This window comes from Phyllostomus discolor, chromosome 1, assembly GCF_004126475.2.
Source record: "Phyllostomus discolor isolate MPI-MPIP mPhyDis1 chromosome 1, mPhyDis1.pri.v3, whole genome shotgun sequence".
In the NCBI taxonomy this organism is placed as follows: domain Eukaryota; kingdom Metazoa; phylum Chordata; class Mammalia; order Chiroptera; family Phyllostomidae; genus Phyllostomus; species Phyllostomus discolor.
Genome location: NC_040903.2, coordinates 43,429,704 through 43,455,509, shown reverse-complemented (window position 1 = coordinate 43,455,509; position 25,806 = coordinate 43,429,704). Strand labels below are relative to the sequence as shown.

Here is a 25,806-nt window from a genome sequence, read left to right as displayed (position 1 = left end):
CCTATTAATATTGCCTGGAGTAAATAAATTTACCATGCTGAGTTAAAATTAACATTTTAACAAAAGATGTATTCTTGAAGTAACTTCTCAATATTTATCACTGTATTTTTATGTAGTTCTTATCCATTTTATGGTTGTATATGTCAGTATGGTACTTATATAATCCCCATATCTTCTAAGACCCACTTATGTTTTATCAGGTATATTCGTGTTTAAGTTGCTGTGTCATGTACAATATTATTAGTTAATTACCCAGAATTACACTCATTCAACTCACCAATTTAGGGTAAAAGGATCCAGTATAAGATGAAGGTAGAACAAATGATTAGTAGATTACTCTTTCACTAGTAAGTAGCAAATTCCAGAGTTATAACATTACTACTGTTGGAAAAGGTATGATTCTATGAATTGTGATCACCTTTAAAGCCTAGAACCTGAACCAAATTTGTTTGAAACCACCTAACACATATTCATTTATTTACTCACTCATTCATTTTTCTTTTCTTGTGCATACACTCACACACATCAATACATATCTACATAAAAATATGTAAAGTGTATTGAAAGTCAATTTTTCTGTTTTCTCAGAATTTCAGGTAAAGGTTCAAAGCTGAGAAAATAAGCAAAAAGCACTTTCATAGTTATAAGTAAAAGAGGAAAACAACACTTTCTGGGTATTTTGTATGAGTCAGGTTTCTTATAAGTGTTAGTTTATGTAGTCCTTTTAGAATTTCTAAATGGTGGTATGGTTATTTCTGTCTTACACCTGAGAAAACTGAGACCCAGGCAGCATAAGTGACTTGCTGAAGGTTCAAAGCCAGATTGAAATCTAAAATCTGTGCCCTATCATGTACCAGGTACTGCCTCTCCAAAGCATCATTCATCCTCCTGGGGACTTATCCTTTTGGGTGAGGACAGTCTCCCTCTTTCTGTAGCTGTGACATACTGGGAGCATGTACTTCATGATATCTGCCACCAAATAATGTTGATTTTAATGGAGACTACATGCAAGGAGTCTAGCTGAATGGGCCTGGGAGAAATTAGATATGCTAAAATTAGGTGCATACTTCAGCTTGTCAGTCCCAATCACCACACTCATAATTCCAATGTCAGCTTATCTTTATTCTCATCAAGTATACCATTTACCAGAACCACCTCTTATGAATGCCATTATGTAGTTTATTCAGTGATATTAGTTTTACTCTAATTGTTACATTACAGATTATGCAATGGCAGAATATTTGAAAAGAAATATAATTTTATAAAGACATGACTTATTAAATAATTGTATTAGTTTTCTGTGACTTTTCTAAAGAGTGCAAAATGATAAGTAAAAAGAAATTCAGAGAAGAGCGAAGATGTTTTGCATATATCAAAGAGCTGATATTAGCAGTGAGGAAGCAAATAGCCTAAAATGATATTTGAGGCATTGTCATGTCTTCTTTCCTAAAAAATAAGATAGAAGAACATTTTAGTATCATTAGACTGTTCTGTATAAAATTTCCTAGATATTTTCTGAATTGTTTAATAAAAGAAGGGTATGGGGACTACACAAAGAACATGTATGAATGGACTCCTGGACATGAACAACAGTGTGGGAATTGACTGTGGGAGTTGGGGGTGGGATGGGCAGAGGAGGGCAAAGGGGGAAAATTGGGACAACTGTAATAGAATAACAATAAAAAATGATTAAAAATGGAAAACTTTACATTTTCTGGCATTACTGCCATGTAGAGTTAAGGTCACACTATGCTGAAATTCCTTTAATATTTCTGATTAAATAACTGTAACTTGCATTGTATAAAACCTTACATACTAAAACAATCTTTTCTAAAAAAGTGCTAACACTATTTATTTCTGGTTGTATTATTATAGACTTTTTTATCCAAAGAATGCTGAATATTCATTTTAACAGAAGGAAGAATCAGAAGAGACTTATAGGCAGCGGGGAAGAGATAAAAAAAAAACAACAACAACTTGCCTCTTAGTTTTCCCTTCAGTACAAATTGTTTGCTTTTTAGTATGTATTTTTTACTTCTTGGTGCCACGCCAGCCTGTCCTTCACTTAAACACTCACTATCCTCACAGCCAGCCAAGCACATTAGAACAGGTAATTAAGGTTATATTTAATATGAAAACCATGACATTTTAAATTTCCAGGTGATTGTGTAATTTTTTATCTCTGAAACTATTTCATTCCAATCTATCATAGGTTGGCTGATAAAATTACAACTTGTAGCTTGCAAAGCAAAGTCTTGATTTGGGAAAGTTGACTCTGTCAATAGTGTTTGCAGAATGACTTTTATTTGGACCCAGTATATTTAGTATTTGTGTTTTCAGAGTTTATACCAAGTTGATGGTAAAGGCATAGATAGTTCTCAAAAATTTATTGAGGTTTAAAAAATTGTTAAATTCCCATAACCATTATTAGCTTTGTAGGAATATATAACTTTTTTGTTGTTGTTAAGACCTCTTCATTTGTTTCTCTAATTTTTCCCCCTCTTTTAATTTAGGATATGTCATGGTACTTAATGCAGGCCTCTTGGCAAATACCTACCAAAACCTCTGCATAATTAGGACAACATCTTATGGTTCCTTTAGGCTACCAGTCTTGGCCTAGTGAGAAAGAAAGACATTCATAAGAAGTTCTTATAAATCAAAATTAAACTATATACTGATTAATTATTAGTAAGCAATTATAGGCTTCCTCATTCAAAGTCAAGACCATATATTTTACTGTATCAATTCATTTTCATAACTAAGTCTTATAACTTAAGCACTAATCTTATGTTTATATTTTCTATTAGACAACAATGTCTTACATAAAATGAATATTTCATTACTCTACCTTCTCTTCCATGAGCTCTGGGGTACTAGTTGGATCTATAGCAGAAGCAAAAATATTTGTTGTGCTGGGTTTTTGTGAAGTCGAAGGAGTGAAAATTCCTCCACTGGCATGCCTAAAATTTATTATTTCTTTTTGTAAATATGGTATCACTCCTCCTTCTGGCTATAGAGAATGAGAAAGAAAACAAAGTGGTTTCAGGTTCAAGTATAAGGCCAAAATCAGGGAGAATATAAAGCAACAGGACTGAGATGTAGGGCAAAGAACTAATTTAAGAAGTAAATGTCTTGAATATTTTCTAGATATAATATATCTGTTAGAAAGACTATGCTAATGTGGATGTCTTTTAATACCTAATTTTAAATGAGTGTACATAGGAGAGTATCTGACACATGGTAGTCCCTCAATAAATATTTGAGGAGCTGAGTAAATTGAATCTTGACTGGCATGATATAATAATTGGGTTTTCTTTAGATTTTATTTATTTATTTTTAGAGTGGGGAAGGGAGAGAGAGAGGGAAAGAAACATCAATGTGGGGTTGCCTCTTAAGCGTCCCTACTGGAGACCTGGCCTATAACCCAGGTATGTGTCCTGACTGGGAATCAAATTGGTGACCCCTTTGGTGCTCAGGCCAGCACTCAATCAATCCCCTGAATGACACCAGCTAGGGTCAAGATGTAATAATTGTTGATGGAATGATAATAATGATTTTCATTAACATGAACAACAGTGCAGGAACCTGTAGGTTGTCAGTTGCTAGTGAAGCATGGTTGGGACCTCACCATCACAGCGGGTTCAAGAGCTGTGCCTAGGAAGGTGTCGAAGGCTAGTTGCTGCTGTCCTCCTGGTATAACCTGAAAAGTTGGGAAGTTTACAAAAGTCTGAATTATTAACCTCTACAATATGTTGTTTTGCATTCAAGGCAGTTAAACACTTCTGAAATTCTTAGTTTCTTAAAAACAAAAATAATCGTTTAGATTTGAGAAACAGAAAAGCAGCTCCTGACACTGGGAAACTGGCTTGACACAATGGCTGTGCTTATGTTCTCAGGAGCTTCTTGCCTGCCACTCTCTACAGGGCCTGGGTGTTCTCTTAAACATTAAGAATCCTATAGAGCATCCACATTAGACAGATTTGCCTCTGAACACAATGAAGTACAACAACAACAAGATCACTTTGTAATCTGTCTAATGCAAGATCACAGTGTGAGACATGAAAATATCAGGCATCCTCAGGCATCCTCATATTCTGGCTAATCTGAGTAACTTGCATCTTTACCAATCACAACCTTGCCTTGCTCCATTAGTACCTTTGATGTAAGAATCATTGTTACTCAATTATAGGACCAGAGTGAACTATCATGCTTTGAATTCTCCCCCAAATCACCTGACAAAACCCCAGATACTATAATTCCTTCCTATTAAAACACCCTACAGTTCCCTATGGTGTGTGTTCTCCCTCGTTTCAATGATAAATAAATACACCTTTGTTCAACTAAGGATCAAATATGTTCCTGGTGGTTTTTGGCTAAAAGGCACTGATATATTTAATATTCTGAAGCAAGTAGTTTCAAAAATACCGTATGATCTCACCTGTAAGTGGAACCTAATCAACAAAACAAACAAGCAAGCAAAATACAACCAGAAGCACTGAAATAAAGAACAAACTGAAAGTAATCAGAGAGGAGGAGGGGGAGGGATAATAGGGGGAGGGCCATCAAGGAACTTGTTTAAAAGACACATGGACAAAGCCAAAGGGGGTAGGATCAAGGGTGGGACAGGAAGGTGTGGTGGAGTGAGAATGGAGACAATTGTACTTGAACAACAATAAAAAAATAAAAAATAAAAAAAAGTAAAGTAGAACTGGAGAAAAGTTAGTTTTGTTTTTACATGTAAATGTATGCATTTACTTACAGGCTCTGCTTGTTGTGGAATATTTCCAAATTCAGTATAGAATGGCATCTGTCAGATTTTTGAAAAAATGCATTAGATTTGCTCTGATGATTTTTGTCATAATTTTGTGGTAAATGATTACATAAACTATATTTTTTATATTATACTAAATGTTTTTTCAAAGCTCATATGTTTTAGGCAGTAAAATTTTTTGTTAAATCACTAAGCATCTTTTTAACATTATATAATTTCTAGGTTAAAACTCTTCCTTTCTCTTTAATTTAAGATGGCAATTGGAATTACCACTATTAGTCATTTAAAGCATAATTTTTAGTTTTCTCTGATTTGGATGACAAATTTTATACTGGTGATAAGCTATTATATTTTTTCCATTTTTAGTAAAATAAATCTACTTATTATGACCCACCTGAATTTACATTAGAATTCTAAAAAAAATATTACAGGTTCACAAAATTTAATGTAAGGTTATCTAATCGTATCTCAAGATCTGGTGACCACAGGTAACTTTCATCATGGTAGCTATTTGTATTTTAAACAATAATCACACATATACGATAAGAGGGATGCTGGTAGGTTTTTTTAAAGTTAGAAAACTTCAATTCCTAAGACAATTTAGCTTTTGACCCCTGATTTTGTTAAGTCCTGTCATTGATTCATTCTTTTAAAGCCCAGCCTTAGAACATTTCCAAAGTAGCCATATGTTAGGAGAAAGCGCTATAATCTTTTATGACCATCAGTGCAAGCTGCTGAGTTTTTGCACTAAATATACTCAGATATTCTTTTTTTTTCTGAAAATTTACCTTATCCTCTCTTTTCTCAGGTGGATCTAGCCAGATTAAAATCAAACACTTGCAGTACCTGCTCCTCAAATTTCTGCTGTCCCGTTTGTGGAGGCGGCTGTGGGACGGTTTGCTGAGGCTGTTCCCAGGGCAGGAGCATGTAAACCGGATAGTACTGAAACATCTATTTGTAAACAGAAACACAGATAAGAGCTTCCTTTGAATCATCCTAGGCATTTTAAAAAACAGTCTTCCAAAGTCAATATTAGCTCAAACCTGATATATATATATATATATATATATATATATATAGTAATTTTGTGAGCAACAACAACAAAAAAACACATACACATTCATTCCCAAACTTTATAAAGGACTTGTATTGCATATGATATTGGAATGGACTTTGTTTCAAGGCTGGTTGGTCAAACACATTTAGGAAATAGTGTGCTCAACTGAATAACAGGTTTTAAAAAAGGATGCTTTGGACTTTATACACAAAATTTAGACTTTATATACAAATTATCTTGCAAATATCTAAGAAGAGAATTGCCTATGTAGCATTTCCATTACACTTTTTGAGAATCATTCTGCAGGACATGGTATGAGTCCTTCTACCATAATGAGTACAGTATCAAGAATATATTGCCTTTAGTAGCTGACATTTTATTAAAACAATCTATATGCATTTTAGAATATTCTGAGAATCTAAAGACAAGGAGCAAATAAAGTCACCTGCAACTTTACCATCCACATCATCATGTATTGCTTCCACTTATGTCTAAACAAGCATATGTGTATAAAAATCAGGCTCATAGTGCAGACACAGAGTTTTGTATGCTGTTTTATTTCCTTACATAATTAAATTAGAGTAGATTAGATATAAGAGTTAAAAAAAGCTTTGGTTTGAAAAATATATTTTGTGCAATGATTCTTAATCCTGGCTAAGAATCAAAATCACCTGTTGAGCATTTCAGCAGATAATCATATTTGGGAACTACTCAGGGAGTTTTGCATCATAAGATATGGGCAGAGTCCAAGCATTTGTAATTTTCAAAATAACCCTTAAAGAATCTAATGCAAAGCCAGGGTGGAGAGCCACTGGTTTAGTGGTTAAAAAAGGGAGAAGAATTCTATTTCAACTCAGCTATTTACTCCCATTACAATAGAAAATTAATCTCGTTAAGACTTATTTTTCTGATCTTTAAGATGAAGTAATTCCACATGCCACATATCTATCTAAATGCTATGACATACAATGAGATAATGTCTAGAAGTAACTTTTGTTTTGTTTTGGGTGGGACAAAATTACATAATTATGATTACAGTAGAGTCAGTCTAACAGAGTAGTGAATGCTCAGTATGCTACTGGTGAATAATGTGATTTACTTATATCCTAATTTCTTTGAACCCAAGATATTAAAAAATTAATTAGCCTAATCTTGAGAGGGTTTTCTATATTATTCTAATGATTCTACTAGTGTGTATTCATATTTTTAGGAAATATCAATCATTTGACTGTAACATGGAGTTAAATTTAAAATATACCAGAACCTGGAAATGTTTTGACCAGAACTTGATAACCATCAAATAATGTGGCCAAGTGTTTCTTATCTCAAAGCATATCATATCATATTTTATCAGTTTAATGCATCTCTGAAAAAAAATTTCGAGTTGGGCAAAATCTGCCCATGGTATTTCTTTTGAATTATGCCCAAATGCCAGCACTTTAGATGCAGAGAGGACATAACCTAAGGCTTAGTAAGCTCCTTTATTCCCAACATGGTAATGTCCTAGGAACTCAGGAGTCCTGTGGACTCTCCCTAGCTGGTCTTTCTTCAGGAGTTATTAAGTGAACCTGCCTTTAACAAACTGATGTGAGCCTAGCAATAGCAGTATCCAAACGGTGATGCCAATGGGTTTTTATAGCCCTGCTACAGGAGTCAGAGCTACAAATATAAAAGAAAGCATTCATTCAATGGCAAGTGTTAGTAGCCCTCTCTCTATAGGAATGACGATATCCTATTTATTTACCTGTGCTTGCTCTTGAGGCATTTTAAAGGAGAACACATAAGGCATTGCCTGCTAAAAAAAAAGAATCATAAAAAAGTTTTACTTGACTTTTTAATTTAAAATTCCAGAGCTGTTTTTCTTAAAGCTAGTCATATAAATTTATATATTAGCAGACTTCTATGACAACAGAAGGTTATCTATTACATGCACTATCATTAATGCAAATTATATTTTCCAAAACATGTTTTAATACTTTTGATTTGCGGCTATGATCCTACAATAGTTGGATTAAGTGGTATTTTTAATGTTATAAATCAGAAAAGATAAGGAACTTTCAGCAATTGTAGAAACATATTATGAAGAAGAATTCTTGCTCAATAACTCCTGTCTTATTTTAAAGCTGATTTGTATTCATTTTCACATTCAACACATATGATCTCTCCTCAGAGTAAGATGGAAGAGGCGCAACTTACGTGGTTAGGGCCCTGTTGGGTCTGCACTGGTGTTTGAGGCTGTGAGGGGTCCAGTTGTCCCACTTGGTTTCCCTGGGGAAAACTGGCCTGTCTTGGGAAAGGTATCTGATTTGGGAGCAGTCTAGCAAACTGGTCTAGTGTTGATAAAGAGAATGGGGCAAGCCCTGGAATTTGAGCTTGCTGTTGTAGAATCCCAGAGAAAGGAGGAATCCATGAATTAAATGGGCTCTGGAAGAACATAAAAGAAAGAAAGATTCCTGTTATAGGTGAGATCACAGGCTGACAGTGACCAGAGGGGAGAGGGAAGGGGATTATAGTGGAAAAGGGGAAGGGTTTGCAGGAACAATTATAAAGGACACATGAACAATAACAAGGGGGGGTGGAAACAGGGGAGGGAGGTGGGGAGGGCTGGGGTGGGAAGAATGGGTGGGAGGAAAAGTCAGAAAACTGTGCTTGAACAACAATAAAAATGTTTAAAAGTAATAAAATTAAATCAAACAATTTAAAAAAAAGAAAGTTTTCCTCTTTAATTTCAGAAACCATTGAAATCAGTCCTGAGCAAGTAAATAATTTCTATGAAAAAAAGATAACATCTTGACACATTGTGAGCCGTGCAAATGGCATGAAGAATGCTAAATTCCCAATGACCATGAGAAATATGGGGCAGAATGAGGTCAATAAAGAGTATAGTTTCTGCAGTTGTCAAACTGGATTCAAAGCTTTTTTTTTTTAACCAGTTAGCTAAGTATGATTTTATGTAAAATAGTTAACTATCTTGTAGTTGTGAGTATCTCTGTCTGGATTGCAGCAGAGAGAGATTCTTAATAAATAAATGCTAATTAGATTCTTAAGTAAATGCTAATAAGATTATAGTTTTTACTTTAGTGTTCAAACGTATGGTCATTAAAATATATTGGACAAATTCATAACTTTAAAAACTGAAATTTCAGAAATGGAATCAGAAAACATTTTGTTCTTATAAAAGTGGCATAATAAGAAATAAGCAGTAGAAAAATATTCTTAATTATTAAGGTAGAGGTACCTGGAGCTGTAGTGCCTGAAGTTGAGCATTATTAAGATTCAGAAGTAACTAGAAAAGGAAAAATAATATAAAAACAAGGTTACTATATGGTACAATTATTAAGAACCATATTTATTACAAATATAGCATAAGTCAGAGCTGACTAATCTTAGTTTCCTGTTAGGAATGAGATGTTTTCTCACTAAGCTTATACTAAATTGCTGTGATTAGAGGCTGGGATTTAACTACCTCTCCCCTGCTGTGTATGAGATTGTACAACTTAAACACATTCCTGGTTTAGTTAGTCATTTTATTCTCTTAAATACCTGTATATACCTGTATTAGGTGCTATTAAAACAAAATAATATGCAAGATATTTTCATTGCTTTTCAAAAATTTACAATCAAACAAGGTAAAATAGTATTCTAGAAATAACCTGGTATACAAAAGAAACACGAATGTTGGAAATGCATTTAGATGCGAGAGCACTGAAGAACCAAAGAATCTTTATTGCCCCTAACTACGCTTTGAATTTTTGGCTTTTATCTCTACCTTACTGTCTTAAAAAAAAAAAAACAAACAAAAAGGAGGAGATTCTCTTGAGTACTAACCTCGTTGCTGTTGCTTGCAGACAAAATTCGCTGTGGGATAAGCTAAAAAAATGGTAAAAAAAAAGGGTAAAAAATGATTTGTTAAAGGTTCTACACACTGGTAATGGTTGTACTATGGAATCACTTACCGGAGCTGACATTGTGGCTCCCAGTAGCCCCAAAAGAATTATTGTTTTCATTTTCAGATAAAATATCTAGGAAAAGTAATTGTGAAATTTAGCTTTAAAAAGACTATATAAAAATCATGAAAATAATTTGTTGGTATTATTCAATCAGGAGAGCAGTTAGATAAATTTTACAGTATTTGCTTATATATTAGAGTTTAAAGTATGATAGGAATTATTCTTTTTTCTGCATAGAGAGACAAACCAAAATTGTTTGCTCATCCTTTTAACTTGATCAAATGAGTCAATCAGTGGCATATGATGTAGCTGATTGAGTTACAAATAAGATGGCCTCATGTTTTGTGCTGCTCTACACTGAAAGGAGTGAGTCCTTCTGACCCTGGGAGTGACCGTGACTGGGTCCTTATTATGAAACCAATTTTAATGTGTATTTAATATAGTAATACAAGCACCATAATAAAGATCTGACAATAGCAGCTTAACACCAAATAATTTTCATTGAAAAGTCTAATAACATTAAGTATATATTAAAATTAAGAAACTGAGTCAATATTTTTCTAATTCTAATAAGTTTATGAAATTGAACTGCAATATTGATTTATAGTGCAACCTATGGAAGTATATTACATCTTGTCCTTTAGATGTGAAAACCTTACCCTACTTCAAATCACTGTCCTACACAGCTGATTAGGGTGACCTTGGCAGGCTATCCTGTAGGGTTGGCTGATTTTGGTTATTAATATTATGAAAGAAAAAATTTGATATCTTACCTCACTCCTTTGCCTATGAAGAGATATCTAGGCCCATGCAAGGTCTGTGTTCTTTTTATCTTTCAGTTCTGCTTCTTGGAACATCTCTTATATTTTAGAACCCATCTTTAGAAAAAAAGAACCAATTATTTTTCCAAAGGACCTGTGATTCAGTGGGTTTCAGACAATGGCTTAGCTAATAACCCCTTTCCTAATCATCTAGGTGGTATATGGATTCCACACTTTTAGTAATGTCATTAAATTATCCCCTGAGAAATGTTTCCCTGTGATCATTACTGGTTTCTGCTTTGGTTATGACTACATCTTCTGGAATAATTTCATTCTGCCCCTTCTTTTTTTAAATCATCTATAAAATGGATACCCTAATACAATGACTTTTTAAAAGCCGTTATTAAGGTAAAAATTAATGGATGATTATTTTATTTTAATAGTAAAATATAGAATTATTAGACATAAGGCATAGGTATAAAAGACAAAAATTCAAAACCTAGTTAGGGGCAGTCAAGATTTTTTGGTTCTTCAATGCTGGACTAAGTAAATATGAACTAATTTCATTTAAATTCAACCTTAAAAAATCAGTAAATCTCTTTCTACTGTGGAATAAATCCTCAAAAAATAGCCAAATCTTTGTATCTATGACATGTATGTCCCCATATGGTGTGTTGCTTGGTATAAATAATTTTATAAATAGAAACATGATGGCTTTTGTATTTTTAAAAATAGTGGTGAGTGTTTTACACTTTGAAAAATCTTTTTCACTAAATATGATATTAATATTCAAAATACAGTTAAGTGTTATTATCTGTACACCATTGATATTTCAATTTTCTTTACCAATTGAGCTTTATGACTATTTGTCTTGTTTTTCTTTGTGTTAATATTGACTTCATTCTGATAGTCCAGGATAATGAGTGTCGTGATAATGTGTTATCAAGTAATTTCTATTGTGGAAGAAGTCTTTAACTAATATAATCTTAAACAACTAATGGTAGTGTTATCATGCAGGAAAACAAGTTATTACCTTTAAATAGATTTGTTTTTCTCAGCAGGATGATACACTTGTTAAAACTTGCACAGCTCTTTAGTACTAAAATGAGGACATTTGTTATTTAGCCTAAAACCTGGAAGGACAACTATTAATTAAAATAACAAAATCATTTTGTTATTTTACAAAATCATATTTTTCTTCTTTTACTAAAGAAGAAAAGCTACTACTAGGATTGTATATTGTTAGAAAGGAACTTTCTCAAAATTAATGAATGTTATCTTTGTCAATCATTATTGAGGGCAGGTTGAAGAGCTGGGAGGTTAATGTAACCCATTGTTGTCTGGAAAATCCAGCATATTGGTTGAGTGGATAGATGGGGTAGATGGTGCTGTATTGCCTAATGACACATATTTACAATTGATGAGCTTGGTCTATTCTGAGTATTGTCAAATTAAATGCAGTACACCATAAACTCTCAGTCTTCTGAGATTTTCTATTGCATGGTGTAGGGTCTTAGGCATCTAACCTCACTCTGAGCCAGAAAGTTGTCAACGGTAAGCACAGAAAAATTTAGGAATTATATTATAGAGCCAAAATATATAATCAATGTAGAAATTATCCTGATGATGAATAGTTTCATCTAGATATATATTCCTCAAATCTAAAGGTGGTTGGAAGAAAATTTCTGTCATTTCCCCCCATTATGTGAATATTCTAAAGAAAAACAGTTGAAACTGCTTTTTATAATTTAATGTGGTAAAGATCAGGCTATGCTTTCCTACCAGGCAGGTAGCTTCTAACTCCCTGTGTCATTGGAGGCAAAGTGGTGTCTGGGTAGGAGAAGAAGTAGCAATGTCACATCCCCGTGTGGATATTATCTATGTATTTCTCCCATTCAGCTATGTTGAACTTACTAATTTTGCTATCCTATGTCAGTTACCGAGTAGGTATTCCCACTGGGAAATGAAAGAAATGAATTTCATCATTCCGGGAAGAAAAAGGTGATACAGATCCAGAGCAATGTCAGTCTGTGTGGATTAATGTGTGGAAACCTTAAATTGAAGAACCTGAAGATGAGGAAATCCTGAACCAGATATTGTCACTGTACCTTCATTATTTTGTTTTAGTTCAATTATCAGAACATCGGACACCCTTTATTCAACTAAAAGTACAAAAACATACATCAATGCCAAGTACAAATGACTGTTGGATTATGTACTATTAAAGTTGTCCGGATCTTTGCTCTGTTGCAATAACATAAATTATGAAGAAACAACAATGGCTTATAAGTTAGTCCTTTCAAAATGTTATCTCTGTGTGTTTTTTCCCCTTCAATTAGCCTAAAAAATTAAATAAGAGGCTTACAGAGAACCATTGTGAAGTAGACCAATATTCTGTGAATCAAAAATTAAATTTGAATTTTAGTATTGCTTATAATAAAATAATTTTCTTACATATGAGTTTTAATTTTTCAGGAACTTTTAAGTACATATTAAGGTAGGCATGAGAATATATATACATATGTGTGTGTGTATATGTGTGTATGTGTATATATATATAAAATCCTCCACTTTTCAGTGAGAAAGCTGAGGTACAGAAGGCTCAGGGACTTCATTCATTCATTCATTCATATAACTAATAATTATTGTGCAGTTGCTGTAGTCCACAACTTTGCTAAGCATTGAGAACTTAATGTTAATAGGACAGATGTAATCTCTGGGTTCATGGAATTCCTGTTTTCCCCCCAACTATTAAAAAGGTACCAGAATTTTGGTTAGTATTCAGGTCTTTTTAATCTTAATCAAGTAGTTTTTCTAAAGCACCAAGCTGCCTAACCACAGAGGAGAGAGACATAGCACAACTTCAAAGATAATTAACAGATAAAAATAATAAATGCTAAAAATGAGTGTTTTTATAAGCTGCCTGAGTTGAAAACTGAATCTGAACTCAATGAAGGTAATAGGTTTTGTATCTTTAACAATTACTTTATTAGTAACTTATGCAGTAAATAAAGAGAACAAGCAAGCTCTCAGTAAAATATCCTTTGGCACATAGGGTATTTACTTTTAACTTTTACAAAACTCTGCTAAAGTACCCCTCTCCATTAAGTAGTGTACATTACTTAATATTAATCATTACATGTCCACTATGACAATATATCCTAGCCTAATGGCTCTAGCTTGATTGCATGAGTCTAATTTTATTATATTTAAGACTTGTATGTGAATGTGAATTATGACTATAAAATATCATTCCAAGAGCAATTTTTTCAGGAATAGAGGTATTAAGAAAAATAAAACAGTGAATACCTATTCTTTTCACAAAAGAGTCCATGAATTTCAGAGTAGTTGAGAGAGGCCAGCCCACAACACTAAGCTTGGGCTACAAACTAGCAACTGCCCGTGGTTCCCTTAGAGTGGCTTCCAGAACACTCGATGAGAGGCACATCCTTTCAAATATGACCCATTCTGGTCTGGGAATGATCAATCCTTGCCTTCTCTGAAAATCACTTTCTTTGTCCCCTGGCCTGAATTTTTTTTTTCTATTGAAACTTTATAGTACTTATTTCTGACCTTTGCTCTTGTCAATTTGAGACCCCACCACTTTCATGCTCCTCCTGTCTGTCTCTTCTTTTTGAGACTGTAATCAGAGTTTGGCCCCAACCAGGTTTCTGTACTATAACCTCCCAGAAACAACTCCATTTTAATCACAATCTTATAGGAACTTGATTTAAGATTAGTGTTTTGGGCTGATTTCTGGCTTTCTCTTTGTCAGACATCTAGCCAAGCCTGTGCTGCGGTCCTGAGAATGTTCCAGTCAAGAGGACTGACAAGTACCCCAGGTGAGTCCACCTTAGTTCTCCCTCAGAATTCTGTTGATTGTCTTTTGTTTTTCATTCGGTTACATTAAAGGTTTATTTGTTTATCAAGGTTTTATGTTTTTAATATCAATGGCATTTTATTGTTCAAAAGTTTTTCTATCTTGTTTTCCTTTCTCTTTCCCCTCTTCCTTTCTCCTTGCCTTCTTCCATCTGTGAGTACTTATTTACTCTTTTATTCTCTTTTACCTGCCACCCTGTTATTTTTCCTTTTCTTCTCCCTAACCTGGTTTACAAAGCCCTTAATGATCTGGCTCTTGCTTTGTTTTCCCACTTTATTGTTTTTCGCTCAGGTCCCTGTTCATTAAGCTCTATGCCTGGAATGCTCTCTCTCTGACCATGAAGGGGCTGATGCCTGCTTGACATTCATTTTAGGAATCATCCCACAAAAGGATATTTTCAGATTATCCAAACTAAAACAGCAACTTCCATACATATAATCCTGTTTTGATTTTCTTCAAAATTTGTGTAACTGTCTCATAATTGATGTAATTGCTTACTTATTTAGTTAGCATTATTTATAATTATTTGTTTTTATTTTTTACCCAATACCATTAGAATATAAGAGTATAACTTCATTAGTACAAAGTCTTTGTTTTGTTTACTTCTTTGTCCCCAGTGTTTGGCTCATAATCAGCATTCAAATATTTGTTGAGTAATTATATGATACCTGTTCTTACTTGGTAATTCCAAAGATACTTTTACATAATGAAATTAAATGTTACCTACAAAATGGACAAATACTGAAAATCATTGAAGTGTTTAAGACATTACATTGTTTAATATAATTGCTCTTCTTTCTAGAAATGTACTCTGTCATACAGATATATTGTTAATGCTATATTTTTTATATTCCAAAAATTATATATCTAGCTTGATTTAATCTCTATGATAGAATCTGTTACCTCATTACTGGTAGGAGGGAGTGGTCATTTGTAATTATGTGTTTCTCTATGTGTAGTGCCTTAATCCATACCTTAGCAGTGTTACAAACTGCTTTTTCCCCCCCGATGCTATTTGAAAAGTCAAAGGGGAGCTGATATTTGTTGCTTGGGAAATAAGGCCAAATGTCAAATGTAATCATTGTGTCAAGGACGGAAATGGCAGCTAGATTGGTAGACGGAAGAACCAGAAGTAGGAAAAGATCAGTTTTAAGTTGATGAAAGGTGGTGTTATAAAAGGGAACTGTATGCTGAAGGTCATTCAATATAATACGCTCAGTTTATGGAAACAAATTAGGTAAAGGACTGTTAGGCCTCACTCTCCACTCAGGGAATAATTGTCTCAATTACCAGTGTTGGTCAGTTGGTCATCCATCTTCACCTCACTCTGACCTCTGGAGTTAGTGAAGAAAAAAGTCATCTTTTGTTTCTAACTCTCCTTTTTCAGAACTCCATATGAGTCTCTGCAGTGGAGGCTGTGATTCTCCAACCAGACCCCACTCAGGAATGGACTTAATACCCCGGCTGCTGGGAGTGCTGCCATCAAACAGCCTCAACAGGATTTGCCTCCCTGGCCTCCCCTAAGGCTATTCCTCCTTTGCAGAACAAGGAACACCCTCCCCTAATTCACTAAAGGTCAGCCCTCTCAGCATCCCAGCTCCAGAAACTCCCATGAGTTTGACTGAAGCCTTTGTTAACTGCGCAGAGCTGGAGTTCTCCCTTTGCCTGTTCCTGCTTCCCTTCCCTCCAACCCATGGTGTTAATTCCAAAGGCTTTTAACAAACTTTCTGCGTGTTAATCCTTACTTCAGCTGGCTTTGTGGGGATCTTAACCTGAGATAGTCACCAAGTCTTCAGTCATGAAAATATTATTTCTGAGTGATGTTATAAAGATTTGATCATAGACCATCAGGTGTTAATTATTTCTCATCAGTTAGGTAGCCCTGAATCAGTATGAGAATGAATTATTTCTGAGAAATAATGTCTAACTTGCTAGTCTCTTTTATAAAATTAATGCTATCTTAGTGCCTTGGACCATAGTCTAACATCTAAACTTAAGCTTCTCGTTAGACTTATTATATATGCTAGCAATTAGCTGTATATTGAATAAGATCCTGCATAATTTAAATGATGGGCATAACATGCTTAGACGCAAAACCATAAAGCCCTGCCTACAGAGTCCATGGTAGGAAATTTTTGCAGGTTATTCTTACTATAGAATGGTTTATAAAGCTTGTCCTCTACCATGTCATTTCAAAGCATTTTAAAGAGAGAGAGAGAACAGAGACCATACCAGTGTAAGCAGCACCTGGCATTTTTGCAGAGCATGCACCAGGAAGATTAGCACTGCATGCATTTGTGGAATACCAAGTTAAGAGCAGGGCAAACCAGGCCTATGGAAATTTAATTTTCAAAAAGCACCATAAAACCTCCCAGTATATTGCATTCATTTGTTACCTAGTCTTTTTTAACTCATCCTTATCTCAAAGAGGAGCTGTATAAGGTCAACATCAAGAGCATGAACTCTGCAGTCATTTTGCTTGACTCTAACACTAACTGCCAGCTGCAAGCTCTTGAATTTTAGGCAAATTTTAAATTTCTCTGAGGCTCAGTTTATCTTTCTGCAATGGAAATACCTCATAGGGTTGTTGATATAATTAATGGTCTGAACATATAGAAAGCACCCAATGTTAGTTACATTAAGCATTAGACTGTAGGTACCTTGTGTGTCTCAGGGTTTGACATAAGATTGGTACTGAATATTTGGTGAATGAATGAAAAAAGGAAGAATAATACACAGAAATACCTATTCTTACAAAGGCCAACATGGTGAATTGAATGGTTTTTTGTGTAAAAGAAAAGTGAAAAGCAAGGAGCCGGTATAGTATTAGAAATAAGAGATCCATAGAGCCCTAGGGTAGAGGTAGGCCCCTGAACCAAAACTAAATAATTATCAGTCAATTATTAAGATATAAATTATCAATCAATTCATCCTTTAATTAAAAATACTCTTGAAAATTTCCAAAAATCAAGTTCAATATTTCATTAGGAAGAATTCACTGGATTCCACCAACCCCTCTTTTCCTCAAATTTTATCCTTTCTTTTTCAGTCAGTAGTGTGCTATTAAATAAGAGCTCTGACAAAAAGCAAACAAATGAAAACAGTTATTTGTACTATCTCCCAGTTTCCATAGTATAAATATTAACACCAAGGCCCACATCCAATTACCAACTGTTTAACAACTGGATTTTAAAATTTCTACGTATTTAAAGATGGAATCTCAAGGTACAGCTCCAAAATTAATGTCTTTACATAACAGGTAATGGTTGAATCATATAATCTGGTTGCCCTGGTCAGAAGTATTTCATATGATGTATTTCAACTAATGTAATAAATCAGCTGCCAATTTATTCTGAGGGTGTAGGTATTTTGAGATAAGTGAAACTAACACTTGTTTAGTGCCATGTGTCGGGTTTTTGGTTATGTTCTCTAAATACATTTTTTTCAATTGATTCTCATAAGAATCTTCAAAGGATTAGTGGCATCATTATACTTATAAAGAAACTAAAACTCAAATAGTTTAAGTAATTGCCCAAGATGGCATAATTTTTTAGTGATAGAGCTCAGATTGGAACACAGGTCTTTTTCCAAAGTAAAAGTTTATTTAAACACCATTCTCTATGTCTTTGCACAGAACCCAATATTGGATACTTTCTTCCCATATACTTTTGAGATATATTAAATAAGTGTCATAATTTCTTGATAAAAATTTTTCTCATCATTTGTTTCCAAGTCCCAGGTGTCTTGAATTACATAATCTCTGACATATATTCTGTTATAATCAGTATCTCCCTAATTCTGAATTTTGAAAAGCTTGCCTTAGGTTGCTTGGGAATTTTCAAAGACAGAGATACCAAGCTGGACAATTTATTTCTGCTTTTTTTAGTAGCCTTAAAAAACTCATTTTGATATGAGGAAATATGTCCAAGATTGTTCCAGCTACAGCTTAAGTGTCCTCAGCTGAGATTACCAAACAAGAAGGTCACCTAATAATAGTGCTTATTGTTCTGGTCACATTTCAATAAAGGAAGTTTTTTTTTTCTTTATTCCTTTTCTAAGAAGGTCTTCTATCTGCAGAAACAATCACAGCATCAGAAGCCAAGAACTAATAAGCCAGTGTCATAGACAACTTTCGTCATTAGGACTGCTTTCAGAAATGTAGAAACTGTGGAAACACCAATATTGTGTCTTCATTAAAATGTCTGCTTCATTGGATATTTTAGATTCAGTAGCCCAAAACATTTATAAATTAACAATCAATTTCTGGTTTTTCAAATAAGAATCCCATGTGATTTTTGATAAATGGTAATGTTACAAAGGATTCTTCTTTCCTTCTGAGATTAAATTCATGACTACATGAGATGCCTCATCACATTTCTACATGTATGTATGAGTTATTATCTTCCAAAGTATATTCTTGCCTTTGCATTCTCTTTTTCCAGATATGAATATGTATACCAAACATGTAAAAATTTATTTGCAAACTTCTGTAACATCTCATTCTATACCTATTTATGAATGATAATGCTAATTGGAAAAATAATGTTTACTAACATGTAGATTGTGCAAGATATTATATTAAGTGCTTTATTTATATAAATCAATTCAGTTGTTTTAATCCTTTTGCAACCTTAATGCTTTAGATACTGATATTCTCATTTTATAGATCAGTAACATATGGATCACTGGTTCAGGAATCTCCACATAGGTATGTGATTAAAGAGTGCCAGAGCCAGTGTCTGAACCAAGGTTTGTGCAACTCCAAAATGTATTACAGACCCACTGCATAACCTTAGTGTTTGCTTTTTCATGTACATGCACATTTTAAAAAATCCTACTTAGCAAAATGAATGGTGTTTTGACATGGGTCTAATGGGCATGAACCTACATTTCTACAAATGTACTTTTTGTGTGCCCTGTTGTAACATCCATACATAGAAGTTGAAGAAATTTAATGTTTATTGATAATTTATTATTAAAATATTCCTTTCTGTTATCATACCTAGTTCACATTATTGAGAAAAAGATCAATTTCTTATGCTGATTGATTGGACAAAGACTTTTGAAAAACTAGTAACTTGGGATAAATTTATTGAAAATACTACAAAGTAAGTTCTAACCCTGAAGGTATGAATGGGTGAAAAAATATTACTGAGAACAAGAGATGAAATTGGCAACTAATCTGTATAATGGAGATGCAAGCAGTCCATGAGTAAACACTGTGCTATGATTTGTGAAATGTCTGAGGATGATGGGTTACCTGTCTGAGCCCAGACTTTGAGTTAAGTGTCAGGTTGGGTGGAAATGACTCTCTTAAAAACTGACGGGAATAAAACAATTTGTGGGAAATCATTTGAAGAAGCATGACCTGTCTCAGTTCAGAGACAGCAGAACCAACCACATGGGTCCTCTTTCTTAAGTAATTAGCCATCCTGATTTCTCAGGAAAATAAAATTCACTGAGCAGTCATGTTAATTATGTGCTCCAGTGAAGCGTGCTCATGGGGTTTTCTTGTTGAAAAAGCAATTTGCATGCCTGAGGCCTTCACACAAATGCTAGGTCGAAGATATTATTGAAAGCTGAAATAAGTGCAACTTCTATTCTAAAGACATTTTTCAGAAACACTTTTAATATGTCTATAAAATAATATAGAATCATTTTATGTTGGATGATAGAATGAAGTTCCTAGTTCTGTATTTCATAGGTACTTCAGAGAACTGACTTAGATTTAATGAGCAGATGAGCCTTCTGATAAAAATTCTGTTGGCACAAATGGATACAATTTGAGTCCAGAAAGGAATAATTGTGAAAACCTGGCCTGGGGCTAAATGTGGGCATTTAACAAAAATGCCTTTTAGAAATTTTCGGCAGTTCAATTGTGATATTAGGAAATTCTTAGTATAAGTTCCTAGAAACAAATGCATTGCTTTTTCCCTTGAATTGTCAAAAATATCAAAGAATTCAAGGACATGATGTACCCAATGACATGTGTCAGTTAGGGTAAGGGAGATGGTAATGTGATTCCTGAATATATAACTACCACAAAGTAGCAGGCCCAGAGTAGATCCTAAACTTTGGTGAAAACAACTGTTTGTGAAGTACAATTTCAGCAAAATTTATGAGTCCCAAGCTATCATCTATATAAGTGATAAAACCTGAAGTTTATAACTTATCGATGCTCTTTGGATAAAAACTTTGTGAAGAAAATTCCTAATAAAACACAGAGTAGGGTGATTTATTAGGACATCAACTTCCATACTTGTATGAGTATGACAAATTTATTCACCAATACATTTATTGCATAAATGGTATTGTTGATAGTGTGGCTTCATCATCAAAAAGTCTTGAGTTTGAATCCCATTTCAGGCACTTACCAGTCATATAACTCTTCTGAACCTCTTTCTGTCTCTGTGAAATGGCAAAAATTACATACTTATCTCCAGGGTAGCTATGAAAGTAAATGCTTCTACATGAGAAAATGCATTGCTCACTACAGTAGTGATTCTTAATAACCCGTTTTAAGAGAAACTTGACACATCAGGTTTTCCAGGGAGAAGTCTCTAAGAGATAAATGTGGTTTTAAAAAGCTTTCCAAACTGATTTACATATATGTGACCCTCCACTTTAATTTAAAATAACCAGGTTGCATTAAAGAAGAGTAACTTAGAAAAAATGTTAGATTTATCAGTAAAGAATAAAAAGCTAATGCGCATATGCCTATCCCCTGCTGTCCTACATTTTTTTTTCAAACATTTTCTGGCTCATTGATGAGTTTAATACTCATGATGTCTTCTTTTTGCTAATCATGGTATCCCCTATTAAAATGCAGATAAGTTGTTCCTTCAACCAGACATTGAGTACTAGCAATTATCCAGAGTAATTACACTCAGAGCACTTACATTCTAATGTAATAAAGGAGGGTGACATATAAACAAATGGGTCTGATACTCTTTGATGAGGATAGAATAATGGTAGGGCCCTGTGTGTGTGGATCAGGGGTGGGGTGGGCTGATAAAACTTTTTAGGGCAGAGAACCCCTGTGCTGGGCCCTGAAAGAAGAGTAAGAATTCACCAGACAGACATAGGTGGAATGAAAATTCCAGGCAAAATGTACATCATGTACAAATGCTTAGGGCATGACATAGCTTGATACTTTGGGGATATAATTATTGATTTAAATTAATTGGAATATAGGATTCCTGTGGGAGGTGATGAGAGATGAGGTATGGCAGGTACTCAGAGACCATATCATAGAGGATTTTCTAAGACAAATAAATGTGCTTGGATTTTATCCTGTTGGCAACTGGCATCTATCAGTTAAGCAAGGGATGCATGTATAGTCATCAGTAATGTCTAGCATATATTTCCATTCCTCCTCCTGGTCACATATAAAGTTCTGCTTTCTAGCCCTTGAACTTAGTGACTTGCTTTGGGCAATTAAATGTGAGTAAGAAATGGCATGTGTCACCTCTGGCTGGAAGCTTTCAGAGAATTCTCCTACCACTCTCTTTCCGTTGTCACCACTGGCAATGTTCCAGATGTTACCTTTTCCATTGATACAAATTCCTTGATTTTGGACCCCTGAGAGAGGACTGTATGGAGCAGAACTTCAAAATGACCCACAGTGAATATGTAACATAAAGAGAAATAAATTTTGTAGTTTCAAGCCACTAAGGTTTGGTGGTTGTTATTAGCTTGCCCCAATTATCACCCTGTCATATTATTATCTTGCCAAATACTTTCTTATTAAAATGTAGATTACTCAAATGTATTTTCTTCATAATCCTAAGTTTTTTTCCTAGGATTTTTCCATTCCTTTAAGTTTTCAGTGGGAGCAATAAGCTGTAGTGGCATTAGGCCCTTCTAGCTCTGCGATAATATTACCCAAGTGACTTTGAGTGAGCCATAGAAACTGTACACCTGAGTGAATTGAGACTAATCATATCTGCTTTGTGGGACTAGTGTGAGAATTAAAATACATACTTGGAACTACTTTATCATTGTCTGACATATAATGGATACTCAAGGCAGTTCGATTGTGATGTAACCATCACATTAATAATAAGCTGTAACCATCATTGTTATTGATATTGCTAATATTCTCACTTTATTTATCTCAATCTCTCAACTTATGGTGGTTAATTTCCATAACAGGTAATCAATGCAGTGACCAGTCACAGTCTTCCTTTGAATTTCAAGTCCTGTAACTCTGTAATTGATGTCTCGGCACTTTTTTGAGCTCCACTGATCTCATGATAGTCTTAATGCTATCAGTTCTTTATGACTTCTACAAATTCACTTTTGAAACACTGTCAGCTGCTTGATGGTTCATATTCATGAATACATACTTGAATGTATTTTGTCAAATTTTACTTTAGGATGCAAAATCCTCAGTATCCATAAACTATGCATAGAGCCAGTCAACACTACACATTGGACAAGTCTATTTGTATGGAGCAATGATAGAATAAATATCATTGGATTATCTGGATAAGAATAAGCTACAGATAACAGGCCAAAAGATCCCTAAATTAAATGATGCTCAAGCATGATGTGTGCATACATATGTGTGTGTGTGTGACAGAGAGGGGAGAAAGAGAATATGGTTGGTGATGTGGTACCGTTGCAGATGTGCTTTTCTTCCTATTCCTCTTTGTTTTTGGACAGATTGTTAACATAGAGTTAGTAAAATTAAAGAAAATTAATATAATATAAAATCAGAGACTTGAACACTTGAGTCTGAATCTCATTACCTTTGAGTGTTTCACTTAAACTATTCTGTGGCTAACTAAACATATTAACATTTTATCTTTAGTGCCAGAGGCAACTGATTGTGTGTTGCCTCTTAGAGTGTTGTTTTAAGATAGATCTGTAAGGCTAAATCAATTAGTAATGGCTTCCATAGGCACTTGGTGGGCCCCCTGAGATGATAAAACTGTCAGCCATGAAGCAGGTTAGGTGGCTACCCGTGCATGCAATATCTGCATGCAGTATCACCACCACATGGGGGCACTCTCTCCACAAGACAAACAAATTTAGTGTTTCATTTTTTTCTTCAGTTTAACCCTTGTTTTCTCGTAAGAAGTATAAATTGCAAATTATTATGGTACATTCTAAATTTTCAAGACATGCTGGACCCATGACATCTAAAATACATTCCATACAATTGTAGGTAACTCAAACTTAATTTCAACCAACTGGATATGTTGAAGAATCATCAAGGCTACAGATACTAAGGCTGAAAGACAAATTATGCTGGAATGATTTGTGGTTAAGGTGCTCGCTCATTGGAATCATGAATGTGGATGCGTATCTCTTACTCTTTGTAAGTTAAATATGGAAGTGTAAAACAACAAAATCAAATTTCCTCTATTAGAAGAATTCTCTAAGTGTTGGAAATCTAAGTATGAAATCTAGTTTGTGATGGATAGGTGCTATTTGTTTGGTTCTTCTGTTTATTAAATAATGCCAGTATACAGGGGTATACAAAAGTAGGTCTACAGTTGTTCAAATGGAAAATAATATGATAATTAATGAGGAACAATATAGGAATAAACTGTGTTTCACATACAACTGTAAACCTGCTTTTTCCTGCCCCCATATATGACCATTTGAAAGTAAGGCAACATAATGGTATCCCTTGCAGTGAGAATCAATTAAAATCTGCAGATGATTTTTTTTAATGGGGCAGGCTTTCATGCCCCATATTAAATGCTAGAAGAGACTCAGTGCCAACTCAGAAGCTTTCAGAATGATCCCTTAAGCCCTGTGACAACGTTAAGAAGTATATCCTGCTTCCGTAAGAATTCCGCTTAGAAGGGCATAGGCTAAGGTCATTCATGGCAATAAGGAACAAACTCACCCAAAGTGTATACCAGGAATAAAAGTTTATTTAGCACAAGGAAAATAAACTGATAACTGAAATCAATGAAGACATTCACAAATAAGAACAGAGACATGTCATTTGCCAACCAGAGAAAAGCCAAAAGAAACAAAGACACATGGAAATGTCAATAGAACTGAATTCATCCCAAATGAAGGCAAGCGGCTAATTCGAAGTGTTTTGTGGACAACACTGGTATTTGGTTCCCTGAAGTTTAAATGAAAAGACCAGAGGCCAGTCACCTGTGTGCATATGTAAAAGCATGATTAAACAGTATTTTTATCAGCTGTTTATATGGCTTAGCCATTTCACGGGGCAGTTTTTTTTTATACATGAGCTCTGCTTATTGCCTGCTCACTGATGCCAGATTTTCCTCCCAAAGAAGGTGATTTGATTTTTGATTCTAGATTTTGAACTCCATTCTGTTGGTATTAAAAAATTAATACTTTTCCTCCTACCTTCTAAGCTCTTCTAATAACCAAATTAACAGAAACAGATTAATAGGATAAAATGAAAGTTTAATACAAGCTCATGGGTTATTCATGTAGTCATGATAATTCCATAAAAATTCTAAAGACAATGAGGTAATCTTAGGTATGTATGTAAGACATTTTTGGACAAAGGAGAAAAAGAGGAGGATGGAATATGAGATTCTAGAAGTGAGAATGGGTGATTAACCTGTAGCTGAGAGAGAGCAGGGCACACATGGCAGGAGAATTCTGGGTAGGCAACTCAGAAACAGTTGGAACCAGGGAGTATCTAGCTAATGGGCTTGGAATCTTTCTGAGAAGGTGAAGATATGTTGGTTAAGCCAAAGCTCTCTTCCTACAGCAGGCTTTTCTGTTGGAATTTTTTCAGGAAAGAAGCTGGCGGTTGGCGGGGGGGGGGGGGGGGGGGGGGCGGGGGGGGGGGGCGGGGTGGTGGTGGTGGAGGGGTGGGGATCAAAGGTTCTGTATGAATCTTATTTTGTAAACAGTTTAAAATCAATATCCTGCAAAGGCAGATTTAAAGTGGCAAACTTTGGTTTCCCTCAATTCAAATGCAGTCTTTTTTAGTGTTTTGAGCTCTGTTTAAATGCTGCCTCTTGTAAGCAGTGCTTGACTATTTACCTAAATGCATAAGTACTAAGGACTTAGAATCTCACAAGATCAGAAATGGAAGTGCAGGCTAGCCCCATGAAGGGGAAGTGGTTGGAAAATGTCACTTATACTGTTAAGCTACCTTTGCAAGATTGTGTTTAGATAGGAATAGAACAGGAAGTGAGTGAGCATATAGTGGGGTAGAAAGGAACAGGTTTATGAGCCTGGGGACACTAAAGATATTGCCAATTTTGCATTAATTCCTGTAGGTGGTATTAATAAAAATTGTCCTTTGGTTATTGTCACTTTCTTGATCCTTCGGATTGCTAGAGCTAAAGAACAACTCTTCTGAGATAAGCAAAATCTCTTTCTATATTAAGCAAATAAATGTCAAGTATGTGGCTAGATTTGTAATTTTACATTAT

General features: G+C 34.5%; 1 protein-coding gene and 1 long non-coding RNA gene across 5 annotated transcripts; one reads left to right on the top strand and one right to left on the bottom strand.

Annotated features, from left to right (window-relative positions):
• Positions 1–1,101: 1,101 nt before the first annotated feature.
• On the bottom strand, positions 1,102–15,821 carry ODAM (odontogenic, ameloblast associated). 4 transcript variants are annotated; one of them, XM_036021612.1, is made up of 13 exons: positions 15,710–15,821; positions 10,552–10,656; positions 9,785–9,850; positions 9,657–9,698; positions 9,067–9,114; positions 8,025–8,252; positions 7,573–7,623; positions 5,618–5,722; positions 4,760–4,807; positions 3,629–3,700; positions 2,849–3,010; positions 2,558–2,616; positions 1,102–1,446 (listed from the first exon to the last, which is right to left on the bottom strand). In XM_036021612.1, the coding sequence occupies exons 3-12, from the start codon at positions 9,833–9,835 to the stop codon at positions 2,587–2,589; spliced, it is 837 nt and encodes a 278-aa protein (XP_035877505.1). In that variant the 5' UTR covers positions 9,836–9,850; positions 10,552–10,656; positions 15,710–15,821; the 3' UTR covers positions 1,102–1,446; positions 2,558–2,586. The 4 variants fall into 4 exon arrangements, with proteins under 4 accessions (XP_035877505.1, XP_035877495.1, XP_035877489.1 ...); XM_036021602.1 differs by lacking the exon at positions 15,710–15,821 and adding an exon at positions 12,322–12,419; XM_036021596.1 differs by lacking the exons at positions 10,552–10,656; positions 15,710–15,821 and having other exon boundaries at positions 9,785–10,034.
• LOC118499669 lies at positions 14,171–22,971 on the top strand. Its single transcript, XR_004902180.1, has 3 exons — positions 14,171–14,381; positions 19,086–19,168; positions 22,798–22,971. It is a non-coding gene; the product is annotated as an uncharacterized LOC118499669 (long non-coding RNA).
• The last annotated feature ends 2,835 nt before the right edge of the window (positions 22,972–25,806 follow it).

Coding starts and splice junctions, on each gene's coding strand:
- ODAM (XM_036021612.1), bottom strand. CDS start 9,835: ATGAAAACAATAATTCTTTTGGGGCTACTGGGAGCCACAATGTCAGCT. Junction 9,699..9,784: donor GAGCCACAATGTCAGCTCCG/GTAAGTGATTCC, acceptor CCATTTTTTTAG/CTTATCCCACAGCGAATTTT. Junction 7,624..8,024: donor CCCAACAGGGCCCTAACCAC/GTAAGTTGCGCC, acceptor CTTTTTTTTTAG/CAGGCAATGCCTTATGTGTT.